The 12,439-nt window shown below is 41.1% G+C and overlaps 1 protein-coding gene across 1 annotated transcript in view; it reads right to left on the bottom strand.

Moving 5' to 3' along the window:
- GYG1 (glycogenin 1) overlaps positions 1–12,204 on the bottom strand; it is a 35,697-nt gene extending 23,493 nt beyond the window's left edge. Inside the window, exons 1-4 of the mRNA XM_011958922.1 lie at positions 11,803–12,204; positions 10,294–10,429; positions 7,764–7,938; positions 7,341–7,503 (exon numbers count right to left, since the gene is read on the bottom strand). Of these exons, the coding sequence (XP_011814312.1) occupies positions 7,341–7,503; positions 7,764–7,938; positions 10,294–10,298 (343 nt within the window). The 5' untranslated portion in view covers positions 10,299–10,429; positions 11,803–12,204. The remainder of the gene's footprint in view (positions 1–7,340; positions 7,504–7,763; positions 7,939–10,293; positions 10,430–11,802) is intronic.
- Between the last annotated feature and the right edge of the window lie 235 nt (positions 12,205–12,439).

The raw sequence follows: 12,439 nt of genomic DNA, 5'->3' as shown, positions 1-12,439 counted from the left end.
CACTAGCAGCTGTGATCCGGTATGCCAGGGTGTGGTAACACAGGTGAGAGACGGGGAGAAAGGAAATGAACAAGGAGCACATTGCATCTGTTTTGCGAACAAAAGCAAGTATCTCATTCTGAATCATCCTTCCACCCGGCTGCCCAAATGCTACGTAATCACCTTGCAACTATAGACTTGGTACTTTCTGTCTTTTGAGCAGGGTCACATACCTGGTAACCATGGACACACCACAGCATTGATCAGAAACTGGGCCTATTTGTTTCCTAAGACAGAAACAGAATTAAGTGGTGTCTTTTTAAATCTGTGCATTTGTTCAATGCTCATGTACTTTGCATGCTCTTCCATAGTTTGCTGGCAGCTGGCTTGTCTACTGTGGGTAACAGGGCAGTGAGTTAATTCTGGTTTAGACATGAGCCCCAGCATCTCAGTCAAAGGAATGCTCCCCCTATATAGTGTTCCTCAAGCTGTGGCCTGGGTTCCAGCAGCATGGGCATCACCTGGGAGCTTGAGAGAAATGCACTGTTGAGCCCCACCCGACCTACAGAATCAGAAGCCACATTTTAATCCCTAAGGAATTTGTCTGCATATTAAAATTTGAGAAGCACCACAATCTTTCGAAGAATGACTATTATAACAAAGGATAATAACTCTTAAAAATGTCATTTCTATAAAAAATGTCTAATATTATATAAATTTGGTATTCACATAATAGGAAGATTCAGATAGGTTCCAACTCTCAGATACTTCAAAATCCAAAAGGGGACAGATGGACAAAGTAAATAAAGTAAAAGGTCAGGCATGGTGACTCACACCTGTAATCCCAGCACTTTGGGAGGCTGAGGCAGGCGGATCACCTCAGGTAAGGAGTTCAAGACCAGCCTGGCCAACATGGTGAAACCCTATCTCTACTAAAAATACAAAAATTAGCTGGGCATGGTGGCAGGCACCTGTAATCCCAGCTACTCAGGAGGCTGAGGCAGGAGAATCACTTGAACCCAGGAGACAGAGTTGCAGTGAGCTGAGATCTGAGACCGCATCACTGCACTCCAGCCTGGGCAACAACAGCGAAATTCTGTCTCAAAAAAAAAAAAAAACATTTAAAGTAAAATGTGCTTTATACTATAACTGAGCTAGAAACAAGGACTGACACAAACACGTGACTCACCTCTATCTATTTATTAATTTATTGAGACAGTCTCACTCTGTCACCCAGGCTGGAGTACAGTGGTGCGACCTCAGCTCACTGCCTCTGCTTCCAGGGTTCACGTGATTCTCCTACCTCAGTCTCCCAAGAAGCCAGGACTACAGGCACATGCCACTACACCCAGCTAATTCTTGCATTTTTAGTAGAGACGAGGTTTAATCATTTTGGCCAGGCTGGTCTGGAACTCTTGACCTCAAGTGATTCGCCTGCCTCGGCCTCCCAAAGTGTTGGAATTACAGGCATGAGCCACTGCACCTGGACACTTTTTTTTAAAAACTAACTTCCTACAAAATGCTTGGCAGATATAATCATTACTGCCTATAGTGAGCATGCTAAGGATTAATAAATTACAGCTTATGAAAGCCCAGCTCTTGGGGATATTTTTATGAGATTTACTGAGGATCATTAGATTAACCCAAGGTGGCTTATAGAAATCCAGGCACTTGGAGCTTGGGCCCCAGCATCACTGCATCTCACTGGCCTCAACCCATTTAAGCCAAGAATAACTGATTTATTTTACTACTTCATGTGATAGCTTTTGTTTTTCACTATTTTGTTAAAAGATTATTAAGTATCAAGCTATTAATTATTACATACATGCAAGAAAACATTTATTCTTGGCTTAAATGTCAATTTCTCAGTCGAAGGCAGGTCCTCCTAGTCTGGACTCTTAGTACTCTGAACTTACTAGAATCATGATTACATAACTGTGTACTAATTGTTAAATGTCTGTAAGGTCTTAGAATATAAACTTTATAGAGGCAGGAATAAAATGTGTATTACTTACCAGTCTATTTTTGCCCCTTAAATTTAGGATTTTTCCCAGATTAGAAATTAAAATGATGTTTGAAATAATGAATGGACCTACTACAGAAATACAGGTGACAGTAACACTTCCAAAAATACTTCCAGACTCCATAAAACAATGCACGACGATGAACTGTGCTGCTGATTTTAAATGACAAAGTATTTTTAGGTATTTTGGATCAGAGGGGAGGAACAGTAGCAATAGAGATAGAAGACTTGAGCCTCCATTCCTTCATTTGTAAAATGACGAATATACCAGCTGCTCTGTCTACTCAGAGAAATTACTTACTTAACCTGACATAAAGCCAAGGTAATAAGGATCTTCCTCCATCCTGTATCATTCTCAGGATACATACTCAAGAATGCTGCCATATGAGAGAACTGGGAATGGAAAAACCACCCACCACCACCACCACCCACTCCACCTCTCCTCCCTGCAACACATAGCCCAACCAGAGCTCAGAAGGACCCTGGTTCAGACCTGACTTTGCCTCAGCTCAGGGACACCAGGCAAGCTGCTGTCCTGAACTGTAACAATGGCAGGTCCCCAGTGCTAGCTAGATAGTAGGCTCTCAATGAATATTTATTATGTGAATGGATGTATGAATGCTTACCTCACAGGACTGTTGAGAAATGAGTGAAAAAGTAGGTAAAATGACCAGCATAAGAGCCTGCACACATATAACACATTAGTCACTTCCTCCTCCTCTATTTCTCACAGGGTCATGATCTCTGACAGTTACAAAGCTGGAGACAGGTGGCTACGTTAAAAAATATATTCATGGGTACAATGAGATAACAATAGCTCTCAAGAAAAACATTTATGTGTGCTCATCAATTTTGCCATTACATGTTATGGCTTTTGCTTTTCCTCAAGATACTTATCTAAACTATCAATAAAATGACATAAATGCAAGAGAACAGTCATTTCCAAAACAACTGATAAATTACTAGAACAGGCAGCCTAGTGCTTAGGTGGCTGGGGGAAGTCACCATGGTAAGATAACTGTCCAGGCTGACCTATCAAGTCAGGGAACAAAGTGAAGCACACCAAAATCTCTGAGCTCATTGGGTTTGGACAAGACAAGTACTATCTTGAAATATCTCAGTCCTTCATTCTTTTTTTGGGCAGGTCCAACATGAAGCCTAATTAACTACAAAGATTTTAAAACCTAGCTCTGGGGTCAATTTTACACTTTAATAGAACGTAGCACCAAATCATTTCTGTTAAATATTATTTTAAAACATTACTGTATTCTGCTTATGGGACTCAATGACCACTTAGAATTTGGAACACACAAACAAAATGACCTCAAAGCGGATCCTGGACTCTACTCAAATACATCATACCTAATATTCTGCTACTAATTTATTCTATCCTATGTTTTCTTCTTTCTAGAAATTCAACTACAGACCAAAATTCCAGTACACCAATCAGAAGTTCAGGATATTCACATTGCAGTAATCAAAATGAGTATAAGATGTTTTTTAGGGATATTCCAAATTAGAAAATATGAATTCCTCTGACCTAGGTTTTTGAAACTGACACATATGGACGACACAGACAACAATTTTTAAGCGCTCAACTCTTCAACTATACAAGCACTCTTAAGATACACTAGTCACAAGGGAAAAGAAAATAAACCTCAACTGCATTCAGGCTGATTTCTTCAAATTAAGAGTCAAGTTCATCAGCCTCATTTCACCGACGTGGCAGAAGCAAAACTGATTAGAACCTAGAATATAATGCTCTCTCTCTTCCCCTCTTACTGCTAACATGCCCTGCAGTTAACCTTATCTTGTCACATCCTATACAACACTAGTGTATAACTATTTCACAACAGCTATTGTTCAACTTTTCGGGAAATATGTAATTATAGCGATGAAGTAAGTGCCAAGACAGTTTGAAAATACAACAGTATAGAAGCTTGACTCTTCATTATGGAAAATTAGACACCAGCCGTGAATTAGGTATGTAGTCACCAGTTCTAAATTTTAACATTCTAGAATTTTAGAAAGAAAGAGAAGTCAAGGTACCTAGTATGGTTTGCCATATTAGGATTATTCTCTTGGCCAGAGTCACAGAATAGAGAGGTGGAGGGGCTGTGAATAGAGGGCTGGTGATCAGAAGAATGACAGCCACACTCTTTTGCATGAGAAGGGTTGCAAAAGCAGCTGCAAATGCTCAGCCATCAACAGCCTATGTGGCTTGTCAGTGGACACCAGGCCCCATCAGTTTCTGCTGAACACAGGAAAGAGGTTAAAAGCGTGACCTGCAAGATATTCGCACTGAGATACAGTCATCTGAAAAACTGGTCTGAGCAGAAAATTCTGGGACTTAAAACTGACTATGGGGGTGGTGGAGGGAGAAACTATGATTGTGAGAAAATGTGGGTAACTGTGAAAGGAATACCTGAAAATGTTCATCAGTGCCTATAGCATGACACCTAACCAAAATTATTTTTTATATAATTCTTAATTTTTAAGATTATTTACTTTTACTGTATTTTTTATATAACAACATATTGAAAACTACAGGCAAAGGTTACTGCCATTAGACAAAGTCATTGTCCATAAAGAAATAGTTTATTGCTATCAATCGTTAAGTCCAACACATCTTTATGTCACATGGTTTACACATTGATTCAAGTGGATAGTAAACCCCTCCAGAGAGAAGCAGCCTCCCAAGGTACAGAGTGAACTTTCTTTGCTAAGTAAAGCTTAACACATATTTCAAGTGAGCACAACCTTTGATTTGAGAACTGCTAAATTTATTCTTCTGCTGAATTTAAACAACATATTGAGAACTGTAAGTTCTCAGCTGACTTTTTACCTCTTTCAATTTCTATTAACAGAGAAGATTCAGTCCTTCACCACCAATGAGCCAGTAAATGGAATACCTCAGATGACGGCCAGCACCTGGAAACCTGCTGCTGAATAATGAAATGTGCTACAGACACCGACAGAATCTCATGGTGGTTTCAGATCTTGGCTGAAAAAGCAGAAAGTGCTTCCTAGTCGCACACTTTGCACACATCCAAGCTTCTTAACAAAGAATAGGTTAATTAATTAGTTTCATATTCTCAAATTATAACCTAGATAATTTACCATGGCACACTACTGTTTGGTATCCAAAGTCTTACCTCTCAATAACATTTAGTAGTATTCTAGGTTAGAAATTGGATTCTCTTTACATGATTAAAATCATGTGATTTCAGGCAGTTGGCAGGCCACAAGATGTACTTTAGAATGTGATTCACTTAATGAAGTTGAAAAGAGTTACACTGAATTTCTGGCAGGGTTACACTTACTTCCTTCAAATTAGGGAGAGGAGGTGAAGAAAGCTACACTCTGACAGGAAGGTTAAGACAAATAGTGGACTTCTGCTAAAAACACTCTCCTCTTCCTTTTATGCAAAGGTAACTGTTTCAGAATAAGCAGCAGTAATAAGGAATACATCTTTTGAACTTAAATACTAATACAGTTTTCATTCCTTCTATGAAAGGAAAATAGCAGGAGCTAAAATCATGTCAGTAAAGTGAAGAAGTTTCATTTGGTCTTGACCACGGAGAACATTTAACACATTATTATTTTCTTATTTTAAGGTTGCTTAAAACAAGACTTCACTTCTTGTTAGATGCTGCCATACATTATGGTTCAGATACCCCTGCCATGTTTTAGAGCATGTAGAGAGCAGAGTTTCGCAACCTCAGCACTACTGACATGCTGGGCTAGGTAATTCTTTGCTGTAGATCATCTTATGCATTGTAGGATGTTCAGCATCCCAGGGCCTCCACTCACCAGATGCCCTTTGCACCCTCCCTCTTCAGCTGTTAACAACCAAAAATGTCTTCAGACATTGCCAAATGTCCTTTGGGGGACAAAATCACCCTTGTTTGAGAACTACTAGCTTACAGTGTAAACTAGTAGTTTAAATAGTGAAATAAAACTGAGACTTAAACTTCCTTATTACTTTCAATTACAATTCATATAGCAACAATTCCCAAATCCTCAGCCAAATAACTAAAAAGAATTCAATTTCTGTGAATAGCAACGATGAAAACCCAATCTCAGTTTTATGTATAATTTGAAATGTTTTAACTTCCAGTATCTTAACCTCAGCAATCTAACAAACTTATAGGTCTAATGTTTTCATTTTTAAAGTTTAATATTTTGATTTTTAACTTTCTAACTAATTAATGAAAATGAATCCTCATATCCGCACCCAGGATTGAATCTTTTGTCAAATGAGAAAGGCTGTTTCTGCCATTTCTAAAAGATCTACTTACTGCAAATCTCAGATCTAGTCTTGGGACAGGGAGAGGAGGAAAGAAGCCCTGCTGTGTCTCCAGCAGAGCTCGGGCCTCTGGCCCAACCCCATGTGAATAGCACACAGCACTGTGCTCTGCCACAATGTCACATATCTGACAGTGAGTCACTGCTGGGAGGGTTTCTAAGAGAATGTCCTTCTTCTTCTCTATTCTGGGTCTTTATTCAAAAGAACCATCAAAAATAATTTTTCAAAGAACTCCTTCTGCATATTAACTATTGGTTTTGTCCGGTGTGTTTTTGTTTTTAAAAACACTGCTTGTTATTTCAGAAATTGGCCTGAAATGAAAGCACACTAATTCATTTGATCAACTTCTCCAAAAGATATGACACCCTATATCACAGAGAGAACTGTTATATAAATATAACTATAAAAACATTTATATGTTACAGAAAATGGATGCTGACTTTGACAATGTTCTTGGCCCTGCAGATACCACTCTGACACACAGCCTTGTAGAGAATGAGAGTCTGGAAGCAAAGATTATTCACATAAACTTTCTATCTTCTTTTTTATGCCACCTGAGAGAATGAGACCCAAATTATCAGGCTTATTCCTCAAGTTTCCATAGTGACAATGCTTAATCCTCCTGGAATGGCCTGTCAAACTCTCTTGAGCTTACGTTTACTTAGGTTTAAGACAGATGTTAAAGTTTTTCAGTCTTTTGAATTTTTGAATAATCACAGTACATTTATCATACTCTAAATTAGATACAGGAAGACAGCTTAAAGACAATCCTATAAAATTGCCTATCATAGTTTAATCTTTCACATCTATAGAAAAAGATGCATTTACATACACATATACACACACACACACACACACACACACACACACACACACAACTTCCCAAAAGAACACAACTTAAAATGCTTGCTCCATCTCTTGTACCTTTCAGGCAGAATAAACCACAGCAATTATATTTCTGAGAAGAGCAGCCCCTAGAAATAACTAATTATTCACAGCTTATCAGACATGATGATAGTAGATACATACCATCGAAACTACCTTGCTCAGAAGCAAGACGCAACAGCTGATTATATGTTTCAACTGAAGGCTGATAAACGAAGACTCCGGAATTGAAGCAGTCAGGCCACCCTGGGTCTGGTGCTGCTGACAGTTCTTCTCTCTCAAAAAGATCATCAATATTTGCTAGGACCTGATCAAAGGGGAGAAAGAGCATGACAGAAATGTTTTTGCTGCAGAATACCCTTCTTAAGTTCTCCCTATGTCATCCAACACAAAAGATGGTGACAGCTGTAAGGCAGCCTGGGCCTCCTCTCCTTCATCCCCTGACATATTTCATGACAGTGGTTCTATCTGAACTTTGCTGTCAAGTCTTGACAGCATTCCTCAAATGCCTAATAGGTCTCTATTACCATATATATCTTTCTTTTCTACCCTCAAAGCCACACTCACCAGAGTATCTGCATCCATGAATACACATTTTGAATACTGTGTAAGCGACCAGCAGTGGAGCTTTGTCAGTGTGACACCCAACTCTGGCCTCTTCATTAAGGTTAGATGAGCAGAATCGCCACTGTCCAAGACATCTACCATGATGACTTCATCAAAGACTGTCTCTAAAACTTTTCTGTCAAAATAAAATCCAGAAAACCACACTTAGCATCTTTTCAGAACAAGTGACCCACTAATGCAAGACTGATGCTTTATTACCCTCTCCATCAATTACTAGAACAATGTATTGCTTTGGTAGAATATATACCCTTAAATCTTTTGTAATTTTACTCCAGGACAAATTGTGTTTATTTGCATGTCCAGTTAACTTCACTAAAGTAATAAGAACTGCTTATGGTGAGGATGAAATGCGTGTCTTAAAACATTATTATAGGCCGGACGTGGTGGCTCACACCTGTAATCCCTGCACTTTGGGAGGCCAAGGTGGGCGGATCACGTGGTCACGAGATTGAGACCATCTTGGCTAACACAGCAAAACCCCGTCTCTACTAAAAATACAAAAAATCAGCTGGGCATGATGGTGGGTGCCCATAGTCCCAGCTACTTGGGAGGCTGAGGCAGGAGAATGGCATGAATCCGGGAGGCAGAGTTTGCAGTGAGCTGACATCGCGCCACCACACTCCAGTCTGGGTGACAGAGCGAGACTCTGTCTCAAAAATAGATAAATAAATAAAATAAAAAAATATTATTACAGAAGAAATTTTCTGGTCTTCTATCACTGAATAGCAGGTAGGTTGTGGAAAAAGCTTGCAAAAATGTATAAAGGGCTCCGTTTATTCGGTTGCCCATTTTGTAGAATGCAATATAACTAGTGTTTATTACATGCTGAGCACTTTGCTTAAATATAATGAGATTCACTTTGGTTTGTGAGGTACAACACTTCTCTATGCCTCAAATTAACTAAGGCTTTATTTTAGAAAGTTCTTGATGGTGGATCGGGAGGGTAGACTTGAGTAAGACACTAAATTGAGCACAAGAAAAAACACAGGGTAAAAACGTATCATACTAAAAGTTTATAACAACATCAGAGATGCAGAACAAAAGTGGTATTGTATTCTGTCTCCAAAGTTGTACAAAAATATGCTACAGTTCACACAGTAAGCTTGATGTTTTTGAAGAAAAATGGTTAGGAGAATCACTGACCAAAGTAAACTGATGGTGGTTACGGGAAAGGCAAGACTAGATCTGGTTTCTTAGACATATTCTAATAGACTACAAATTAGGGCATACACATTAGGAGACAGGCTTTTCGGCATCTTTCTAAATTACCATTTAGGAACAAGGGTGTTAGTGTGAAAGATATACGTATGTATACAGAATGCCTACTTTTTAAGAGACCCTTGGCCTGTGCTTATACTTTTTGGGAGAAATAAAAAGTCACAAAAAGGGCATTTTCAATTTCTTAGAGGGCCAGGAGACCACAAAAATAAACACACCACAAAGTTACTAATGTGCCCAGATACTTTAAAGTTACTACTAGGGACTAGGTAGCTCATTCAGATACTTCAATTTGTTGTTGTTGTTGTTGCTGTTGTTTAAGACAGAGTCTCACTCTGTTGCCCAGGCTGGAGTGCACTGGCACAGTCTTGGCTCACTGCAACCTCCACCTCCTGGGTTCAAGCGATTCTCCTGCCTCAGCCCCTAACCCCAAGTAGCCGGGATTATGGGCACGCGCCACCACGCCTAGCTAATTTTTATATTTTTAGTAGTAACGAGGTTTTGTATTTTTAGTAGAGACAGGGTTTCGCCATGTTGGTCAGGCTGGTCTGGAACTCCTGACCTCAGGTGATCCAACTGCCTCGGCCTCCCACAGTGCTGAGATTACAAGCGTGAGCCATCTTACCTGGCCCAAATACTTCAAAACTGAATTCCATCAGATCAAAGTGAACTAACCAATCACGAAGCAGTTTATACCCTTTAGTGTGTTTCCCGTAGTAAAACCTAGTTTGGAAAGCCCTTTGGTAAAGATTCTAGTATATTATATTGTAAATAAAGATCTTTAGCTTACAAATGTCAACTGGCAATGGATAAAATAACTACTTTTCTAAGTCACCTGAGAGCTTCCCTAGTTTGCAACATGAAACAATGTAGCCCCTGCTCCATCCTGGGAAAGGAACGTCCATGAATTGTCACTGCATAAAGGTGCATGTAAGTAGTGAATGCCGGACACACTCCTTCAGATCACCCAGAGGGGATGGAGTGAAGGAAGACGACTCCTTCTTCCACTCCTAGTTGGAATCAGAAAGTGTGGGCCAGTACACCACCTTCCAGGAGAGAATTTAGTTGGAATATCTCCCAAAAGCTAGGAGGAGGTTTCAAATCCGGCAATCCTTCACTCAGCATCTCTCATTTTTCTCTACCCCGGGCTCAACTCCTGAAAAGAGCATGGCCTCAATGTCCAATGATGTCAGAAACAGGGAGAAAGATGTCAGAGCCCCTGTGGATGCTGGGGCGGCAGCGAGGTCCTCACCTCATGGAGTCTGAGACCTGAGGAGTGGCGAGCACGACCAGCCTCCTGGTGGTCCTGTGCTGTTTCAGAGATGAGCCCAGGACCAGGGCGCCTTTGGCATAGGCATCGTTTGTGGTCAGTGTCACAAAGGCCTGATCTTAATACGAAGAAAAAAAAAACACTCATTACAATATCTTATCTGGAGAAAACCTTTTCCCCAGGAACCCATTCAAACAGTAATTCAGCAAAACCAGCTCCTCTAACATCAACTTCCTCTATGAATCAAGCTGTAGCCCCTTTGGGGAGAAAACCCTAAGTACCCACTTCAAGAATGGTTCAAGATCATAGCAGGCACAGATGGCAACCTTCAAGAGGTTGATTAAGCTACAGAAATTAAATCCAACTTAGAGTCCCGACATGCTAAATTCTCAGACAAAACAATAGCTTAATACCCAGAGTTTGAACTCCAGGCAATTAACAGATGGTAATGAAGAGATCAAGTAGTACATTTTCTGTTTCTTCTATCAAGTACTGCAGACAGTGTTTTCAGACAAGCACAAAAACAACCGTCAAACTCAATTCAGACAGTCTGAAAGCAGAGTCCGTATTCTTCATTCTGGTACTTATGTTTATGCCATGCCTCAGGCATGTATGTATGTATGTAGGTATTTTTTGAGACAGGGTCTCACTCTCTCACCCAGGCTGGAGTGGAGTGGTGTGATCATAGCTCAGCGTAGCCTCGAACTCCAGGCATCTTATATGTAACTGTTTCCTCAACCTGGAGCAAAAGCTCCCCTGCCCAATATCCCTGAAGAATAAGGTTGAGTCTCTCCTCAAATATCAGCTCCTCAGAGATGCCTTCCCTCCTTGATGCTTCTATCTAAATAGTGATCAATCACTGATAAATAGATTTGGAGATCACCCACGAAGCCCTAACCAACCTGCCTGCTTTTCTTTGAAGAAGGTGGTGCAGGTCCATCCTGCACCCCGCCCCTCCCCACGCCCAACCCAACAGACATGCACCCCAATCTCCAATAATCACTTAGTTGCCAGAAGAGAAGGTAAACACATGGATTTTTCTTCCTACTGAACAGTCCCCACCCTCCCAAGACCCCTAGAACAGGCTTCAAGATTTCTCCAGTCATTCCCTGGGACAATTCTGGGCCATGTTCCATCTCCAAAAAACATTAGCAAGTTGGTGGGCATCCAAATGCATAGGACACTTCAGATCAAGGTCTGGTAGGCGTCAGTTGCCTAACCAGGGAGTTGGGACATTTTGTCATGAAGTCCTTCTCTTTCTGACCCGGGTTTCCTCATTCTCCCTTGCCCATTTTCCAAGGTGGAGGCTGGAAGCAGTGGAAATTCCACTGAAACGTGAGAGGAAGTTGCCTAGTGGGCCAGCGCATCCCTCAGCTGCTGACCTGAGAGCCATCTTCACACATTTTATTAGGCCCTCTCCCATGGCAGGCCAACTACTAAGGAAGACCGGTTCCCCACCCTCGAAGGGCCACCAGCTTCCCAGTCACTCACACTCTAGGACAGCTCTGAACAGTGACACCTGTCCCTTGACAGACCCATCAACATCCGCCTGTACTTGCTTCTATTATCTTCAGCCCATTATAACATGGGTAACATCCCAGTCAATCTGCACCAAAAATACTTAAGCTGGGCAAAATGAACGATCATCTAACCCAAATGAAGTCCAGGTTCCAGGCGATAATGGAGAAAAATCTAATAAGGTGAGCAGGATTCAAGGATTTACGGAAGCAAGAATATAGATGATTTCCAAGATTAAATAAGGGATAGAACACAGGTTAGAACACCAGACTAGCCAACATTACAAATGACCAAGAAAGACCAATGACAGCTGGGTAGGAGTTTAATCTTCCTAAAGACGGCTGAACTCTGGGTTACACCTGCAATCTTTGTGGCAGTTCAATTGCTGTAATAACCCTGGCTATTAGCCTCAATGACAAGGAAGGACCAGCTAACTCGGAGCTTCCCAGTGCTGGGGCTGACTCGTGGAGTAGCCCGGACGCCTCGCAACAAGTGAAGCCAAAGCCGGCGCCCTCCCACCTGACGGTGCCCGAGCCCGGGGACGCTAGTCCCACTCCCGGCTTCCCGCAACGCGGCCCCAAAGGCCTAAAAATAGGCTCGGCGTGGCGGC

The sequence above is a fragment of the Colobus angolensis genome, unplaced genomic scaffold (assembly GCF_000951035.1).
Source record: "Colobus angolensis palliatus isolate OR3802 unplaced genomic scaffold, Cang.pa_1.0 Scaffold48, whole genome shotgun sequence".
NCBI lineage: Eukaryota > Metazoa > Chordata > Mammalia > Primates > Cercopithecidae > Colobus > Colobus angolensis.
Note: the sequence above shows the minus strand (reverse complement) of the source record. Positions and strands in the feature narration are given on the sequence as shown.